The 20,607-nt window shown below is 38.3% G+C and overlaps 1 protein-coding gene and 1 long non-coding RNA gene across 2 annotated transcripts in view; one reads left to right on the plus strand and one right to left on the minus strand.

Moving 5' to 3' along the window:
- The window catches only part of LOC135791800 (uncharacterized), a 151,933-nt gene that overhangs the window by 74,498 nt on the left and 56,828 nt on the right, over positions 1–20,607 (minus strand). Inside the window, exon 4 of the mRNA XM_065302343.1 lies at positions 8,612–8,648. Within this exon, the coding sequence (XP_065158415.1) occupies positions 8,612–8,621 (10 nt within the window). The 5' untranslated portion in view covers positions 8,622–8,648. The remainder of the gene's footprint in view (positions 1–8,611; positions 8,649–20,607) is intronic.
- LOC135792520 (uncharacterized) lies at positions 10,172–10,869 on the plus strand. Its single transcript, XR_010548360.1, has 2 exons — positions 10,172–10,539; positions 10,592–10,869. It is a non-coding gene; the product is annotated as an uncharacterized lncRNA (long non-coding RNA).

Genomic DNA, 20,607 nt, shown 5'->3' on the forward strand with positions numbered 1-20,607 from the left:
TTAAATGACCATTCACACTAACGCCATCTATCGGCCATTAGATGAATCTAAATAGTAGAAATCTCTTGTAGATTAAAATCCTTGATTGTTTCAGGATATTAACGGATAAACATTTAAACACTCCCCGGGTGTCTAATACGAAACACTTTGTTTTTCCACGTGGCAGAAACGAGTAGCCTTGGATTTGCTACGTTTAATATCGTTCGCGGGGCATCCCCGGTGTGAGTGGTTCGTGTCCATGCTCTAATCTGCGGGATTCGGCAGCACGCCCCGTCCCGTCCATTATTGATCATTGCTGTCGTTTACTAAATCCACATCCACGTCCACCTATGCCCGTCCACCTACTTTCGGCGTGTATCCGTCCATCTTTTTCCGGTTGCGCGCCCGCATCGTGACCGGCGGTAATGATCCTTTTTGCTCGAAGTTGGAGTTTGCTGTTTTCTTTGTCTAGCTTTAATAATGAGTTGGCGGAGGCAAACGGGCCGAGGGTAGTTTGGGAATGGGGATCTCCCGGTGTGTAAATACATCGGAAAACAAACACGTTTAACCCTTTTAATGGTCAACTTTGATGGCCGATGCTGGGCGACATTATATATGACTCACGTGTTTAATACTCTGGCCATCAAGGGGGATATTAGATGATTACATTAATTGCCCCAACAAAATAATTAATTTTCATCAAAATTTTCGAAAAATAAGTTTTATTTTAATTTATAGGTAAATTTGTTTTAATTTATTAATTTTTTAAATTTCTGTAACACCCTGTATAAAATACTAAAGTATTTTGAATAAATTAGCCGTTGGCCTAAGCACACCAATAAAATTCTAAACCCAAGCCATTAAAAGGTGCAATTTTAATAAGAGTAAAGAAAATGTGAAAATATTTGCACCCTTTAACAATATTTGCATATGTCAAATCTTAAAATCCATATTTTCATTGCTTTTATATCAAAACATTGATCAAAGTAAAAATAAATTATTTTATCATATCATATGAGGGTGCAATCCAATCTAATCATCAATTCCAAACGCAATCACAAAACCACGCTTCAATACCCCAACAAAAAAAGCAATATCAACATCAAAAGAGAAAAAATTCAACAAAATAATATAAATTACTACCATTAAAATTAATAACTATTTAATTATAATTAACTTCAATTTACACAAAATTTCCTCGAAAGTTTTCCCCTTGTTTCCCGCTTTTTGCTATTTATATGCGTATAGATTTGCAAAGTCAGATAAGCGTGTTACTGGCAACGGTATAATGGAATATAGTTTAATTATTATTAGAGCGGTTGAATGTTAATGTATCCTCAATCCTCAATCTTATCGTTTAGCGTTGCGCTTTCGCACACATTCGGATATCCTGCGCGCACGCTGCTTTAGTGTTATAGAAATGGCATTAACCGGGCCATCGGTGGTGCATGTATCGCAGGAACACATTGAGCAACAAGAATACCAGTACACCAAGAAGAGTATGAAGAGAATGAGGAACGATTATTATCCAATTTGCTTAATTGAACCGGAACAATTTGCTATTGTTATAGCTCGAATTTAATTTAATTTTGATCTACAGAATATAAGATACACTAAATAGAGTAGAATACTATAGATTATACACTGGAAGAAAATATAATTCGAAATCAAGTTAGTTTTGATATTTACGCACTTAAACAAGCAGTTCATATAAGTTTATGACCGTATGCCAGTGGAACTGGTGTCGGTTGTTGAAGATATAGTAGAAAACTGCGCGAAGCAATCAAATGCGCGCGACGTTTTATACGTCACATCGTCCTAACAGACGTTAATAATGTATATGAGAATTTTATGTATTTCCAAGGCGTTATGGTCTCGCCGAAACGACCGCCGTCGCCGAACACATTATGATTTTATATTTGCTGTCTATACATTTCCGGGTAAACGTCTATCCCACCGAGTGTTGTTTAAATTTAACAAAAACACCCTTTCTTATAAAATAAAGAAAAATGTTGTAACACTCTGTTTGGACTCGAACGCAAAACGAATGAAATAATAAACTGAAATCGTGAAATCCGAGCGAATAAGGAGCGGAAAACAGGAAATTGAGTAAACCGGCGAGAAAAACATTTCAACGACGACGACGACGACGCGCGCAACTTGTGGTGAAACAAAGACTGCGTGCAAAAGAACGATATGCAATGATTGGAACGAGACGGGAAAACGCGCGGACGCGGAGAGTAAAATTTTACGATGCTCTTAGTGAAATCAGAGTAAACGCCATAAAAGTGTTTCGCGTTTAATTTAACGACACCGAGTGGAATGTAACGAACATTACACGCATGCCAATTGGTGGAGGCGCCTCGAATGTAAATCCAATCAAATCAAAACTATTTAAGCATGTTTTTATCATACATGGAAATTAAACTTGTTTTCTTATCTGCACTGCAATGAAAGATAAATACCAGTAGCGCTGTGTGCGCTCGGATTTTGCTTTCGGTTTTAATTTGAATTTCGGTTTTGCGTTTGAGTTTGCCGCATCCGTTTCTGTTTGCGAAAGTGGCGAACGCGAACGAAGATCGCATTTGAAGATCAACACTAACATCGTCCACAAGAACTCTCGCCAGCCGCCAGACAAACAGTGCAAAACAAATATACATACTCGACTCTTGTTTGAAATTATAACACAAACAATTGTGATATGACTATTTTTGCTAAATATTTCCACGTCAAAGAATACGGAATTTCTATTTTATAAAGCTTTGGCATGCAAAGCGTTGTTTTAACTTTTCAGCCACCCGCAATCTTAGTCTTTGGTCTTTAGTCTCTTTGTGTTGCGTGAATAGTTTCTTCAGTTTTACTTTTACTTCTTTCCTCGACCGTCTGCGCGTAGTCTGCAGTCTTAGATCAACTATGTGTGCATACAGAAAGATGCATTTCGTAGATTTGCAAAGGGATGAGCTGAAAGCTTTGACTTTGACGCAGCAAACGTTTTTGGCGGTTGCGACGCGCATTTGTTAGTTCTGTGCTGTTGCTTCTTCGCGGTGGTTAAATGTTGCGCTCGGAAAGTTTCCCAATGACGGCGGGACTCAACGACGCAAGAATCCACTCGCTCCCTTAATGTCGATCTGAAGACGCCACGAAATTCTGCAGCGAGGGTGGACAGATCTGCTTTTAAATTCCAAAGTTAATGTTTAAACTTGTGTAAGTTGCGCAAACTTTCCAAAATAAAATTAAAACTTATTTAGAGTTAATGTTCTTGCGATAGTAGTGTTGGTATTGTTGTTGTGATAGATTTTATTGATTTTTATTCGTATTTATTGCGCGCTGGAGTAAAATATACTCAGCTGGAATTTAATTAAGTATGACATTTAATAAACTATTGAATTCAGCCGGTTTCTTCCGCTTTCCTTTTATTGCTTCATATACTTCCGGTTTTAAACTTTTACTATAAAAGGAAAATATCATAAAGTGCGAAATATTTCAGTAATATTTCACATAATAAAATTATTTTAATATTAAAGTTATTAAAATATAAAATTTCATGTTTTTGTGATGAAAATTCGCAAATTTTTAATTTTTTTCAACACTTGGTGGAGGAGCCAAACGTTTCAGCTCCTATCGAAGTTCTTACGCACGCTTGAAATAACATTTTGGAATCTTTGGCGCTCCTTTTGCGCTTCCTTTCAGAAGCAAACCCACCAGTGTTATCCGGTTTCATCGCCTTTCACTTTCGGTTCTTCTGTTTTAATAGCTATATCTCTTTATTCCGGGCAGAAACAAAGATTCCCGGCTTAGAAACTCGCACAATACTTTACACTCCCGCATTAAATAACTAAATTTAATCTTGGCGAACGTATTTTTTAACAATCAATCGAAATATTTTTAGTATTTGATTGTGATATTGAAAAGAAGCAGCCGAAATGGAATGTCCGCATCTGGTCGTCAATGTATCTCAATAGAAGAAGGAATGACGCAAATATGAAAGAATGAAGGAATTGACAAATAAGAAATGCGACGAAGCTCGCGGACGGAATGAAAAGAATGGACGAAATGCACGAAATGGACGCACAAGTCGAAAAATTCCAGTATCCACGATAGAAATGCCCGAGGACACGAACAGAGAAAAAACGCTAAAATAAAATTGAGAATTTCTGAATGCACGCCATTGTCGTGCACACGCAGCGCACTGAAAAGATTCGAAGGCACACAAATTCCGCGCGCCGTGTCCTCATCCTCTCTTGAAGACTGGTATCTTTTGGGTTTATGCACGCGCACGCATCCTAGTCAGGTATCGTTACTATGGTAGTCGGTCGACATAACGTAAAGGGTGAGGGGCATCATCATATGAAAGGGCACTGAAAGCATTTCGACGTTTATATGCCTTATGCGTACGATATATGTGCCAATGTTTGCCCAGCGGAACACGATGGAAGGCGAAATATTTACACGCGCCTCGGCGAGGATCCAACCGACCATGGAGAACTGCCAAACAGCCGAAGGGGCAAGACCGGCACGAAATGTCATTGTCAAACTTTCGATAACATTTTTAAATAAATGAATTCAAGTTAAACTAGTATCATAACGCCCAAAACATTTTTTATATTTTTTATTTTAGAGTATATTAAGTATCAAGTGGTTAAAAGGAAGTTTTAGTCACGAGATTGATTGAGAGCGATCGGATCGAGAGTTTAATAAGGTTTAGTCACGGCTTTCACTCTATATTCACGTGTAGATTCTTTTAAATTTAAATTTTTGAAATTTTGCTCCACCCCGTGACTAAAGCCCATTACTAAAGTACTTTAGTCACGACTTTGGCCGTCCGTTTTTAAAATACCACTTTTTGTGTCTAAAAACCGTGGAAACAGGCGTTTTAAAGGTGGAAATAGAAAAAAAGAAGTAATTGCAACGACTGACCATTAATTTTGATTAAAATGAAATGCCACATGACGCATTATTTTACGTCGCGTCATAAACGTCGTCGAAATATTCGAAAATTCGGTTTAGTTGGTCGCGTCGCTTATTGGAAATAATTACCATGCGGCGATAAATCATTTTCGCTTCGTTGTGTGACATATTTCCGCGCGGCGCGCACCCGACAGCGCCGTAAATATTTATATTTATTTTATAATAATAATTAACTATTTTTCAGCGCTGGAACAGTTTCGGCGGCTAATGAATGAGGACGCGCTTAAATTTTATGAAATATCAAATTTCACATTTTGCGTTATTTTAATTCCATTATGTTTGTTTACGAAAAACTCATTCCGTTACTAATTTCGGCCGTAATACTCAAATTTTACGCGCAGAATTTTTGCAAATAATGCCAAAATAAAAATCATATTCATAAATAAAATATTTTCAATCCAAATCCGCAGCTTTTTGCAGTTCATAATATGAATAAAAATCTATTAGCCATTAAAAGCACGTTTTTCGTTAAAAGCATTCGGAAAACATTTCCGTAGAAAATTTGTCATATTGTACAAAACATTGCATTTAAAAGCAGACATTTTAAAATGTACATAAGTTAAATCCTAAACGAGTAATTTCTCGTTTTTATATTGAAGTGATTTCTCTTTTCTGGAAATGTATTGAATATATTTGTCAAACTTCAATCTCGATTTGAAGGAGCGACGCGTTCAAGCAATAACAACCTTGATACGAGGGGTGCGCGTTCGTTTTGCATTAATACGAGAAGTTATAAGTACGGAAAACGAAACGGTATAACAAATGAGTATGAAATTGTGACAAACGATTCGAACATGAAAACACCATTACTCATTTCGACAGCACGGCGCAATGCAAAGCGTGTTTTTCATACAAGCAGCGCCATCTATCAACGGTAGTCCCAACTATAATGAGTGTTTTATGATGAGTGCGATGAAATAATTTCGAAAAGTTTAATACTCACTTAATATTTCATACACTTTTCATAGTTTTCTACGGTGGCCTTTGGTCCCTTTTGTCGCGCAGGAGGCTTTTCCGGGGACGCCTTCCTGGCGTTCATTGCGTTTTTCCGCTTTTAATGATTTCGACTTATACGTGCCGTGCGTTCATAATTCTTTCGCGGCGACATAAATTTCAATGAAAGCGTTTCGGAGGGGAACTCTCGCCCGCTTAAAAGTTTCCTCCACACCGCACCTTTCGAGCACGAGAGCACAAAGTGGTAGTTTACCGAACGCCATCAGCCCCTCGGTCCTTAACGCACCCACCGCTTGGAAACCGCCGAAAAATGGAATGCAACTTTGCGCGGCTAAGAAACGAAGGTAATAGCCACGAACTCCAGAAACGCTGGAAGACGAACAGCGAGAGGGCAACCGGAACGGATATGTTTATGTACCATTAAGTGTAACAGGCGAAAGGAAAGCGAAAGTATGGCAGACGGGAAAAACCAGGCGAACGTTCAAAATTCCAAACGTTAAACGCACAAAACCCGAGGAAAAGTTTCGGTGTCATGCTTCTTTTACAGGATGCGCATGAAATACATCCGCATGCATCGCAGAAACGAATGTAAACAAATGGGGTGCACTCGCATCGACTTGAAATGTCTGGAAATGGTTGCGGACAAGAAAAAAAGATACAAGACTGCGACGTCGGTTAATGGCGGTGGTTGATTTACTACAAAATGAGGGAAAAATGGGAGGAGGGTGAAGATCATGACGATAAGATAAAATTTTCGACACGTTTCCTGCCCGACAATTTTCCCTACAATTCCGGTGTGGATTTTAACGGTTTTATATGTGTATTGGCGTCTTTCAGTCTGAAAGAAGGCGGAAACAAGGAAACAAGGGGCAAGTCAAGATCAAGGCGCAAACTTCGATACTTATCCTATTAAATTAAAACCATTAACGAATTCATCAAACACCCTCCTACTAGGAAGTAATGTGTAATTGAAGAAAATGAAGAAAATAAGAAAAGTCTGCTCTTTGTTTTAATACAAAACAATTCAATGTTTTTACTTCGTATTTTCGTATTTTCTGTTTTCTCATGCAATTAGTGATGTTTCAAGCTTTTTTTTTTTTTTTTTTTATAAAAGTTTTTGTTTTGGTAAAATCTGCATAGTTTACGTTCTATCGACGTTCGCGTCGTATTTTCAACGAAATTTCTTGTGAAAGATATACGCAAACAAGAGTAGCTTAGGCGTTAATTTATTTTCAGCGTGCGAGGCAAACGCAGTGAAAGCTCGTCCCGCTTGGGCTTTGTTAAGGCGTCGCACAAATCAGGCAGCGAGTGAATGAACTTGGAATAACCAAGTGTTAAGAAACGAGGAGGAATTTATGCGCGCCGCGAAAGGATATCATGCAGCTTTCCGTCGTCGAGAGGATACGAAAGCTGCGTAACGATATGCTGAATAACAATGAAATCTAAACAACTTGGGTGCATATTAATTAATTATTTGTAAGTGATCTTTTAGATTCAGAGTTTATTTCACGTCTTTTCTTTTTGTTTGGCGTAAAATACTGTTGTAAATTTTATTCGAACTGCAAATGACCAGTTGGAGTGAAAGCTGTTGAGATCAGCTCAAAAAGCGCTTTTTCATCATTTGCTCATTTCATCATCTACAAACGTGTCGCTCATTTTTGCGTCGCCTCACTTTGATGACAATTTGATTGCAATTTGTCATTCTTTTTTCTATTTGTAGCGCGCGATGTACCAGCGTTCATTATTATTCGCAAAGCCACTTTTTCAGCGCGCGCTTGTGAGTTGTGTCAATCGCCATCAGCGTTCGCCTTTTCGGACTTTTTCCTGTCTGCACAAAGAACGCTCGCATGAAATATCCACAACTCGAGAGCCAAATTGCAATTGGATTTCACTCATTGCAGCATCAACTAATTGTTTCCACAATATCACTATATCTACATCTACTATTTAAAAAAAAATTTTTTTGCTTTATTTGTGTTTTGAATATCTTAAAATTCAAATGAATTTAAAATGATTATGCAAACGAAAATCAGGATGCGGATATAATGGACGCGTGCAGAGAAAAAAATGTCACCTTGGACAGGAGCACAACTTTGCATATAAATCCATCCTACATGCTGAAATGACGCATGCATATTCATAACGTAATGAATTTTTAATTTCGTCGAATAAAACCTCACAAATCTATACGATTAGATCCCGAAAACCAAAATTATGCGCCATTAATTTCCACCCCTCGCATACTTTGTGTAATCAATATAACGAAGAACCAAACTTAACCCGCGCACCTCTTTTATAACTCGCATAACTTACACGCACCTCCGCAGATTTTCTTCACCCTTTGAGTGTTACAGCCGCGGCGGACCAGATTGGAATTCAATATTCAGCGTTGATGTTGAGTGCGCTTTAAAATGCCAAAACGATAAAATCGAGCGCCCTGCCCACCTTAGATAAAAGGTAGCTGCCCGACTAGGAATCGCACACTTTAATGGCTTTCCGACTTAGCTGCGCGGGCTTTGAATAATTAAAATCAATTAACCTTTATGGTCGCCGGCGTTTTCCGGCGGCGGCGGGCATTATCTATGCACGTGCGGAATTAATGTCATATTTATACGACGCATCGATGTTATTAATAGCCCGCAACCTTTACGAAAATGACACGCACCTTTTATTAAAATAAAAATTATTATTTTGATGAAAATAAACTTACTTTTCCTCATTTATGGATTAGTTGATGTCTTTCGCATCTGAAACAAAAAATAAAATCAGTTTATTGTGAAGGTAAACAAGTTTTGCAGGAATTTATTATCCTTTTGATATTGGTGGCGCCCTCTACGAGCGTAAGCTCAAAGCTCAAATGCTCACGCGCGACATTGGGGTGCATGTCCTCGGCTCCTGCGGAACAGGAAGCGTGATATCCTGCTACCGGGAGGGCTACACGGGAAGAGAGAAAACTTCACCCGCCTACTACAAACAACTGCGACTAGAGAGCGCCCTATACACGCGTTACAGAAAAAATTTAAAAATTTTCTTCTACAACACTGTAAATTCGATTTAATTAATTTAAAATGTATAACAGCAATAATAATAACTATTCTAGAAATTTTATAATAATTTTCTATGATTTGTGCACTAATGGTATTTATTCTATGATGTTTTGTTATTCTGCTTGGAGCCTTCCTCCATATTTATTTGCACAGTTTGACAGTGGAGTTTGAAATTGCGCTAATATTGCACAAAGTTTTCAAATATAAAATTCGTTATTTGTTTAACTTGGGGTAGCGGGTTGTGTTTGCTTTTTGGTTCCCGTTTGTTCCCACTCAGGTATGCCGCGGGATCGATCGATCGCGCTCACCAACCCAATGGCGCAAAATTGCTCCCAAAACGCAAACAATTTTGATCAAACAAAATATCAATCTATAAACTTATACAAACCTAAGGATACCACAAAAATTCAAATTTACAACCCAAAAAAAACCCAACCTCCAACCCAGATATAAATTATTACAAAACCAACAAAATAAAAACTATCCATCCACCAATAACCAATAAATTCAGTATAATAAACAAGGTCAATATTCAGGCATTCACCGTACGTAATTTAATACCGCAATTATATTTGGAATACTAATAGAGCTGTTGACTCAAAGTCTAGGACTGAGTAATGGATACGCAAACCGTTTTGTAATAATAGCCGGAAGGGTCTAACCTGCTCGCCATCTTATCCCACGACAACCAACACGCGGCGAAAACAAACAGCGCACAAATATTCCAGTGTTTGTTAGAATCGTTGATGGTTTGCATAAGGCAATACGGCATTAGCCGTGGGCAACAAGCCGGAAGGTAGAAAGTACTGCCAGCCATTACCCGGGATCAATTCGATTGTAATATATCGCCGGCAAAATGTCGATTATGTGATTATGTCGTTATGTGTACCGCGCGGCGAAAACAAGACTGGCGCGTTTATTTACCATCCATAACATTGCGAAGAGTAAATAACAAATATTAACAATGCAATCGCGCCAGCACACGCACACAGGTGACCTCGCAACTTGTTTCAAGTTTTACAACCCGATTACTCCTTTAAATGCATATTTCAATACTCCTAGCGCCATCTAGTGGTGTTTTAATAAACTATTTAGTATTATGTTTTTAAATTTGTAATTTATAGCAACAGAAACACGTAAAAAGCACTCGTATGAGTATGAATATTACAACAGCTCGTTTTCGAGGTATGCGTGGTGGGTATGTACAAAAATGGACGTTTTACGAGCGGAACGCATTCGTATTAAGCATAATTTTATATCCGGGCGGGTTTCCTGCGGCCCGCGGAAAGGACACAAACGCGCAAACCGAAAACGTACGGAAATAGAAGGAATGAAAGCGTGCAGTGTAGTAGGTCGTGACTCTCGCGCAGCCTGTAATGCTATAAAACTCCAAACGCAAAGAACTAAAAGTATGCAGGCGAAGTAGGAATGGCAGGAAAGCAAGGACGTGCTGCTGGCAAAAGTAAGAAAAAAGTAAGAATTGTGTGAGTGTGCTTGGAATTCATAAATTCTACATAATTTAGCGTATGAATACGAATTATAACTGCGGAAGGCATGAAAAAGTGCTGCTGCAACTTTTCACAATCGAAACGTAAGTAAAAAATGCTGTAGCTTTAATAAATTTCATTTTTTTTTCTTTTTAGGTTGATGTTCATAAACAAGTCGATTCCGCCTGCATAAACAGAAAGATACGACGCGCTCGTCCTGCATGTCGCCTGTCAACTATAAACCATTTTCACTCGACCTTTTTTTTTCGCGCTCTTCTTCGGTGAAAAGCCGATACTATGTTTTACGCTCTCCTGCGCTATTGATTTGTATTGATGGAGTGATACGTCTCTGGTAGGCTTGACGTAAATGGAAAAATGGAAAAATTACCTTAGGTTATCCTTATAAATTTACAATAAAAATATTTTGCCTTAAATTCTGTAAAAATTAATTTTTTATTTTCTAAAATTTTTTGTTTGTAAATTTTTTGTTTTATTTTTGTGGTTTTTGTATTGTGTAGGTGTTTGTTTATGTGCCTCAAAAGCCTCCTTCGTTTCCTGATATTGGATTGATATGCAGGCTGTATTTTATCTCCTCTTGGAAGTCTCGAGATGGCACAGGACGTTATTCGTTATTTGCGCGGGCGTTTTAGTGCGCCTATGTTTCTTTGTGTCAACTATATGTCAATTTTTATTACCGTCTGATAGCGAATATCGCAGATACAGAAAAAAACACGCTGGGAAAAAGTTTGTTTCAGCATTGGGACCTGTCGCGCATGGTAATATTTATGGTGTTTATTCGCTAATGTAATGTCACATCTTGTTTTCACAATTCGCTCATAAAATACGCTCTAAATATAGTATATTATTCCCATGGGTACAAAATAAGGTATTATAATCGCAAAGATTAGAAAACACAAAATAAAAAAATTTATCGAATGTAATTCTCGCAATCACCTTTTTTTCTTTGTCTAAATCACCGTCTGGCACGTGAAAAGCGCTTGCAATTAATACCACTGATCGAAATTGCAATTGTAGCTGGTGTCTCAGCCATTAATCGATTTGTTTTTCATGATAATAATTTTTTATGCGTCTGTGCGGTGACATAACAACCACGCAGCCTATAAATAAATATGCATTATGTATCGAATAAAATAAATAATTAATTCCAACCGTCTGCCACAAAAATAATAGAAATAAAAGAAAAAATAACGAAATGAATGTAGCAGACGTAAAAAACAACTAATTACAATGACTGGTAGTTACTTGAACGTTGTTATTCTTCAAAAGCAACTTCTACACGAATATTGTTAGAATTACCATGTTTCACCTTGCGCCAAACAATCGTAGGCGGTATAATTCACGTCTGCGTTTTCAGACAACAATTTCGGTTTTGTGTTGCTCTGCATTCACCGTCTGCTTATTACCATCATAAATATTTTCATTCTCTGAGTTGCATTCAACTTAGAAAATACAAATCGCATCTGAATTCTTAATTTGATAATAAAGTGATGGTTTAAATGAATCTAGACGTGTTTTTACGTTCCCCAGACGAATTTTATTTACGCTGCAGACAATTTATGAATTTCATCGGCTGCTGATGCATATTGTTTCGCAAACTCGTGGATTTACAACTCCGAAGCAATTTCGACACATTGCAGCCGCTCGGTTTGTAAAGGTAGTACGCGATGATAATGAATCTACACACCTCTACACGCACGGGGCCAGCGAATTAGCCCCGCAGCGTGAACTCTCAAAGCTCGTCGGCGCGTCTGTAAGGTGGCGGCGGCGGCGGCGGTGGTCGTGATGGCTAACAATGTTATCCGTCCTCAGCACGAGGCCATCGCGGCCGTCATTACCCAGCCCCAATCCGAGCGAAATTTAATGAACGCAAACAGTTATCAACGCGCATAAAAGAGATGCGAATGAATTCAGTCGCCAGACGCTAATAAATAATCCTCGAGAGAAAAGGGATTTATATGAATTATAAAATAATTAAATTCGCAAAAAATATTGATTAAAACAGTGAAAAATCCAGCTTTGACGACACTAAACCCAATCTAATGCTTGTTGGATAATAATCGCATGCATGTTTCAACAGTTGCATTTATTTATTCATGGTACAAATGAATTCCATGAATATGCACAAATTCGATGCGCTCGGTGCTCGTTAGAGCCGGCCGGAGCATTGGCGCTCGTTAAATTACAACTAATCCACCTCCCACCGGCATTAATATCGACGCATAAATCGAAATAAGCAGCGGATCAGCGCTTCATAAGTGCGCGGGCTTAATGAAGATTTAACCATTGCGACTACTATCCACGGCTGTAAATCGCTTCATGCGCATAATCGAAATTAATTTTCATTTATAAACGTATCCATATTCGTCTGATTATTCCATAAATTAATTATTGTGTATTTATGTACAGTGTGTTTTTAATTACCTGAGAGTTGCCGATATATGTCCGGAGACATAACAAACGATTTTCGCCAATTAACCGAATTAATTATAATTTGCGCGCGCGGTATAATACAGTGTATTGAAATTTATGTTAAACTGCAGTGTTTAATTGAAGCACTCGCACATCCACATAAAAGAAACACATTCACAGTGTTTAATTTGCACCACACGTGAAACAATGCAACAATCAACGAATCCACTTGTTGTGGCCAGTTGGAACGACAGCAATAATTGTCGTTGGACGTTAATGCGTCGAATGAAGCACGAAGCAAAAGTAGAAGCACTACACTATCACCACACGAATATGTAGAATACGTGTAGAATAATCAGACAATCAAAAACATCGAAATGCTCAGTACTCTTTTGCTCGTGTGCTAATGTGTGCTTGTGCTTTTGTACACTTGAATTCTCTTGTCCACTCGATGTAAAACATTAACTGTGTGCATGATGAATGCATGTGGCTTTATATTGCGCATGCAATTCAGCTTCATAATGATGAATGTGAAGTAGAGTGGAAAAGTGCTCTTGAGCGCGTCGTCGTAATTGCTGGACGTTGAATGCTCGATGAAATGGATTAAAGTAATGGGGCGGTTCAAACTCTGGTTGACCGACTCATTAGTCCATGAATACATTTATTGTGTTAATTATATTTCAATTAAACTAGTGTAACAAGTATCCAGTGAGTAAACGTGAGTTTTGTCACGAGTTTATCAAGTGATTAATCAATCGTGTGTTTAATAACGTTTAGTCACGTGATGTTTAGGCTACTTTTTAATTTTATTTATTAATTATTAATTTGTGGTCTTGTATTGCACTGTAGGCAAATGTGCAGGCGCAAACTCCACCCCGTGACTAAAGCCCATGACTAAAGTACTTTAGTCACGTCTTTATCGATCCAGGTTAAAATTACCATTTTTGTGTCTCAAAACCGTGGAAAATCTAGCGTTTTACAAAAGAAGAGTGAAAAAAACATTATTTTTTACCCTAGTACAATAAAGAACTCTTCAAGAAATTAATATAACTTAACTTAATAATTTAATAACTTAACAAAACAAGTATCCAGTGACTAAACAAAAAGTTTTGTCACGGGATTGATTAAGAGTGAGTGTATCATGCGTTAAATCAATTGAGTGTTTAATAACGTTTAGTCACATGTTGCTTACACTTACTTTTAATTTTATTTATTATTTTTTTTGGCCTTGTGCTGCATCGTTGACAAATGCGCATGCGCAAGCTCCACCCCGTGACTAAAACTCGTGACTTAGGTACTTTAGTCACGACTTTAGCCATTCATGTTTAAATTATCATTTTTATGTCTAAAAACCGTGAAAAAACTGATGTTTTACAGAAAGAAGTAAAAACACTTTTACTGCTCTAGATCCACTAAGAAACACTTCAATAAATTAATATAACTTCAGTATTATATACCAATGTAAACATTCCCAGCCCACCCTTACTAATTTCGAATTATAGCACTCTTGTTACACGGTAAGTACAGCGGAAGTTTCCTCTGTGTGATTTTGCGCGGCGCTCATCTGTAGACAGCAAATATTAGTCTTGTGCCTTATCCGCCCGCCGCGCATATTCACAATTTGCGAATATTTGTAATTCGCCGCGTGACGTTATAGAACTATAAGTGGGATCCGCAAACACAAGACAAGAGCACCAAGAAACGTGAGGCGTCAAACAAGATATTTGATGTGAGATAAATCCCGGCACTAAAACACGCCGAAATGTAACATTTAATTATTCCTACTGTTATCAATCAAGAACCTAGTATTTATATTTTATTATTCCACACGCACACTTTGCCAGACATATTGTTATTAGATTATCTACGCTTATCATGTTTTGTGTTGCTACATTACATTACGCTGTGTCACTGGATATCAATCAAGCTCGCCGGGCGAAAGTGCCACTCCACTCTCGGCCATCCAAAGAAAAACAAGTTGACGGACGTCCGAAAAGGATTATGACCGAGTGGAGGGCTCAGGCCGACTATGTCAGCACTATAACAACGCGAATGTTGCTAACATTATTAGTTTCAACATTCGCGCAGGGGTAAATCATCAACAACACTGACATCTATGCGCTGTGAGAGTGAACTAGTACTACTAACTCATAAACATGATGGTGTCATATGTTTGTATATATATGAGGTAGTAAATTTCATCCCCCTCGCCAAAAAGCAAAAGGGTAGTTTAAGCAACAGTGAGAATCTGGGCTAATGTACGTTCTTGTCTGTTGGGGGTGTATTTTACACCCCTAGAGATGGGGGTGTCACTAAGTGACGAACGATGTTGTTACATCCCGCTGTAATAAACTTGCTAGTTTGTTAATGACGACGCAAACTAATTTCACATTACGAAAATTATTTTCAACAAATTTTTAGTTTTAGTTTTTTGAAGAGGAAATTAATCAAATTAAAAACGTTTGTGAGTAGTTTGAAAAAGCGGCTGTGGTAACTATCAATCATTCCCGGAAAGTTTCCCAGGTCTTTGAAAATCTTTGCGCGCCGAAATCACAAAAGCACAATTCATCCAATCAAAGTATCAGCCAATTACTCATTGCTCTATCGTGGATGGCAGCCACCTCAGGGGAGAGAAATGCACTTTGATAGAAGTTTCCTAATTGCTTTGTTTCTTGCCGCGCGCCGCTTGGAAAACCGGAAAACGCAGCAAAGAAGCACTATTAGGCGCTTGTTATAAGTTATCAAGTGGGGAAGTTAGTCTAAGCCGTTGTTTTGACAGAAAAACATTAAAAAATAGTACTGGGTGAATTGCATTTGAAATACCACCGAGTAATATGGTAACTTTTCGAGCGCTGGTTAACAAAAAGTAATTTTTAATTTCCGCTCGCTCTTTTCACGATTTTTTTTCTCCTGTGCTTTTCTTTGTGAAAACACGTGCGGGTTTTTTTCGTTTGGGCTCGGCTTCCGTGTAATTCGCATTCCAGCGTGGTGCGCCTTATACATTTTCGGCGCTGGTGGTACTTTCATGTTTTTTTGAGCGCGACGTCTCGCGCAATTTCTTCTCGCCAAGCAAAGCAGTTTCGCCCAAAACGGTTTGTTCCTTCGGCGCTTTTAGCTTTTATTTGCAGGACGGAAGAACTGGCATGCATTACAGCGTCCAATGATATGAAAAATGACAAGGTCATAGAATTTTCGTTTATAAAAGCCTCAAAAATGTTTTTTTTCATTTTTTTACTTTTTCACTTTTGCTGTCCTCGTACATATAAAATAAAATTAGCAAATGTTTTATTATATACTTGATGGTTGTGTATATTGAGCGAATACAAAAAGGAAAATAAATTGAGAAATATTTCCGCTGCACTGATGAAAAGCAAACGCGGAATATCTGCCTACCGAAAAGCTCATACATTTTTGGCGAATTTTCCGAGCGCCTGAGCGCGGCTTTGTAAGTATATGGGTATCAGGGTATAAACGAAGTAATATTTAGGTGAATCCCATCTGTTTTATGTGGTTGGGTCGTCGGCTCGTCGGCGGCGGCGCGTTTGTTCTGCGGTCGCGGGATGCGGAGAATGCAAAAGGCAAACCGCCGGCGGATGCAAGGGCGAAAATAAGATGTCGTGACTTATGGCGGTGGTCCTAAATCTGAATTTTCTTTAAATTACACAGGGCGTTAACAATAACTCAGTTAAAAAATTATTTTCCCTCCCCGCACTCAAATTCCACCCCGTGACTAAAACTCGTGACTAAAGTACTTTAATCACAGTCATGGCCATTCGTGTTTAAAGTACCACTTTTCGAGTCTAAAAATAAATAACAATAACTCAGTCAAAAAATAATTTTACCTATCCGCACTCAAATTCCACCCCGTGACTAAAACTCGTGACTAAAGTACTTTAATCACGGCAATGGCCGTCCGTGTTTAAAGTACCACTTTTCGTGTCTAAAAATTTGCACTTTATTTTAATGTGCATTTAAATTTTTGTTTTTCTGTGCTCAAAATACGTTGTATATGCGAGCAATAGGAATTCCTCTAAACTCTCCGTGGCGTTACGAGGTTAGCCGCTAAAAGGGTTCGGACCGCCACACAAATTTCCAACTTTCAGCCGTGGCACACTCACTTTTCGGCACTCACGTGCATGAATCCATATGAGAGGGCAAACTGTAAGTGGGCATTTTATTCATAATCGAATCATAATTTCGTTTGCGGCCCTCAGTCTTTGCGTGCGCACACGTTCGCCGTGGTGCGCGGCATGGTGGAAAAGTTTGCGATACGCCGAAAATGTTTGAAATTTGTGCACGCGAATTTAAGTTAAGTACCATTATGTTGCTAATTGAATTACGCGCCGAAGCGGTTGGGCGGAACGAACGTCGAAACGTTCGCAACAATTCTAATTTCGTTATACGGCGCTTAATCGGATTCCTAAATTGAATTTAATTGAAAAACGTGCATTTTTCGATTTGTTTCAGTTTAAACTACTGTAAATAAGGCTTCAATACGCATTATTTCTTAATCTGACAGGTAAAAAACAAATTTTTATATTTATACCTTTAAAACGCCTGTTTTTGAGACACTAAAAGTGGTCCTTTAAACACGGACGTGACTAAAGTACTTTAGTCACGGATTTTAGTCACGGAATGCAGTTTACGCCAAAATCCTCCAGTTTAACCACTTGATACTAAATATATTATAATTTGATAAAAATAAATAATACAATATTACGATTGATGTAGTAATTGCATTAAAATATCATCAATCGAATCCGATTGAAATTGGAAATAAACGTGAATAAATTAAATTAATTTCAAAATTTAATTATCAGATCGCTTTATGATATTTTGCGGTTTGTCCACAATATTATCCAATATAATTTGCTGTTTGTAATCAAACGCAATCAAATTAATTAAATCGCTTTGCATTGAATTAAATCAGTAAAAAAATAACCAGTGTATATTTTTGTTATCTAAGCAATCATATCCCCGGTACTCTTGTTACTCTTACTCCTGTTGCTTTCCAGCACACACATAGATTGTAGCTTAATGGCGTAAGATCGACGCGCCTGGTCGTTCGTTAGCGCGCTTTTCTATAGACTCTTACGTTCCCTATCCTATCGTGTTCCATTTTATGCTAGACTGTCCTGCGCCAAGCCATAATAAAATCTATAGTTGCGTTTGTTAGCGAGAACGAGGACTCCAACAAGAGCACAAAAAAAATGCAGCAGCACGGCTGCCAACCAGAATGTGAGAGCGTAACTGGAGCGTTGAGATGAGGCGCTGTGGAGTTGCGGCCGCTGTTGTGTTGGCCCCCGAGTGGCATCCTCCCACGGGACTTCGCTTCGATGAAAATTACGAGCCGATTGACCGGAAACTCTTATTACGCCTCGTCGTGTCCTGCCTTTTTTACGCTTCTCCAACGCTACACACTATTTTTTGTCGCTCTATCTAACTATCGATAGTAACTGGAGCCAGGATCGTAAATAGGGAATAAGGGTGGTTTTTATTATATTTCTAACCTGAGATATATTTTCTAGACACAAATTAATTATCAAAAAATCAGTTTTCTGTAAACAAAAAAATAAAAGGGTGAAAAAATGGGCAGAAATAATTAATAAAGTGACGGCAATTTGTAGTACAATCGCTTCGGGGGTGGCGCGAGGGTGTAATTCGAGCCGGGCGCGTATATCCACATCATCCGTCGAGCGAGCCGCTCACCCGAAAAAAGGTCATAGATCAAACACCATACACATCCTTTCTGCACATAATGCCGAATAACGCCGGTATAAAGTGATATCGCATGAAGAAGTAAAAGAAACGCGCAAGAAGTGAGAGGCAAAGGGACGGACAGGACGAAGGAGAAAAATAGATCTGCGCCGAACACATTTCTCCACGGACCGGCGCTGGGCCCGCGAAAAAAGACAGATTGTTTGCGATTTTTCTTTATGCATACAGTACGTCACCAAAAACTATATTACATCATTTTACTCAATTTCACACAATTTCGCAGATAAAAAAAACTGATTTCAATGATTTTTCTGAGCAATTCACTGTCTAGAAGTGAATTCTATCATCAAAAAACGCAATTATTTCATGTTGACGGCTAGATGCACATCCAGCTAGACCAGTTTTGGCCGGCTATGCTCATTAATTAAACCTTTCATAAGCTGAATGCGCCAACACGTCAGCCAGCGCACAGGGTGGAGGAAATATGCGAGGAGGAAATATGAAAAGCGCCCTTTGGACCTTTTGTTAATAATGTTCCATGGTTGCGAGCATGTGTTAGTGTAGCATCAACCCCTATGTGTTAGGTGTAGAAATTATAACCGTACTACATCACCGTTAATCTAGAACATGAAGTTTTTGCGAAAAACATTGTAAATTCTGATTTAAAAATTTAATGTGTAAAATATTTTCGAAGGTTTAAGGTGAGTGCGTAAATATGTAAAAGAGAAAACAAAGTTTTCCACTTAAGGGCCTACTCGACATGTCTGCCTCTTGAAATGTAGGCGCCCTTCGTGGAAGGCACATAGTTATAAACCTATAAACCATAAACGGCTCATAATAAAAGGTCGATTTTATGATGGCGCATAAGTCCACTAGGAACTTTTATATTCCTTCCCGAAAAGGGGAAAAATTCGGCATGAAAATTGTGGTCCAGCAGTTAAAATTCGATTTGGGACACTTTTTTTACAGCTTCTTGTATTTCATATATACCCATCTACATATGATTACCAAATATGTGAATAGAATTTTTTATTTTCAGTGCTTAAAATACTATTAACTATCAAGTGTGCTAAATGAGAGTTTATTCACGAGATTGATTAAAAACGAGCGTAGCAAGTGTTTAAAAATAAATGCGCAAGCGCCAACTCCAACCCGTGACTAAAACCCGTGAATAAAATACTTTAGTCACGGCTTTGGGCACCCGTGGTTAAAGTACCACTTTTTGTGCCTAAAAACCGTAAAAAAAAACACTTTAAAAGTAGAAAAATCATTTTTGACCATATAAGCTGTAATTTTCACTCAACTTTAGAAAAAATGCATTAATATGATTGAAATTCCCCCCCAAAAAAGCTGCGGTGGCAAAATGGTTCACAGCAGTTAGAGAACAGGTTTAGAATTATGTGGCATGATGCCGGAGAAAAGTTGCGATGCGAACGGATCGTTTCGTTGTTCGTGCTGCGCGACCGGTAATAAAATCCGAGTTTCCACTAAATTAGATAGGACATTAGGGGCAATACACACGCTGCATTAACTTTCGAGTTTGAATGTCGTTCTTCCGCGTTTCTTCAGCGCTTGCAACATCAGTGGAACAAAGTTTAGTTACAAGAAAAATGTATCCGCAAAAACCGCCGATTTAATGCGGAATTTATATATGAAGAAAAAAGAAAAAATAGGGCTTCGAAGATTTTAGGGAAATGAAATTTCGAAATGTGTGCGAAATAAAGCGGGCGACACGCGGGATAAACTGAAGAATTTGGGGCACGTGAGGAATGTGTGCAATCTGGCAAATAGCATTTTGTTCTTCCTCCACGCTCCAGTGCCAGCTTTACTCAGTGCCTTGTCGATCAGCTATTTTCAATTTAATATCAATATAACGCTTTGGTGGATTTTGAAATCTTCAAGTTTCCCTTTTAACATTTTTTCACGCAGGAATTTTCGTAATATCATGAGGATATTCTTTTTAACGCGCTGTATATATTAGTAGTTTATAGTTTTGAAGCTTTCAGGTCTGGAGCGCAGGACCT

Source organism: Atheta coriaria, unplaced genomic scaffold (genome assembly GCF_025399875.1).
Source record: "Atheta coriaria isolate IRGN ID8LTWV9N9 unplaced genomic scaffold, Caltech_Dcor_3.1 hic_scaffold_5_pilon, whole genome shotgun sequence".
Lineage (NCBI taxonomy): Eukaryota > Metazoa > Arthropoda > Insecta > Coleoptera > Staphylinidae > Dalotia > Dalotia coriaria.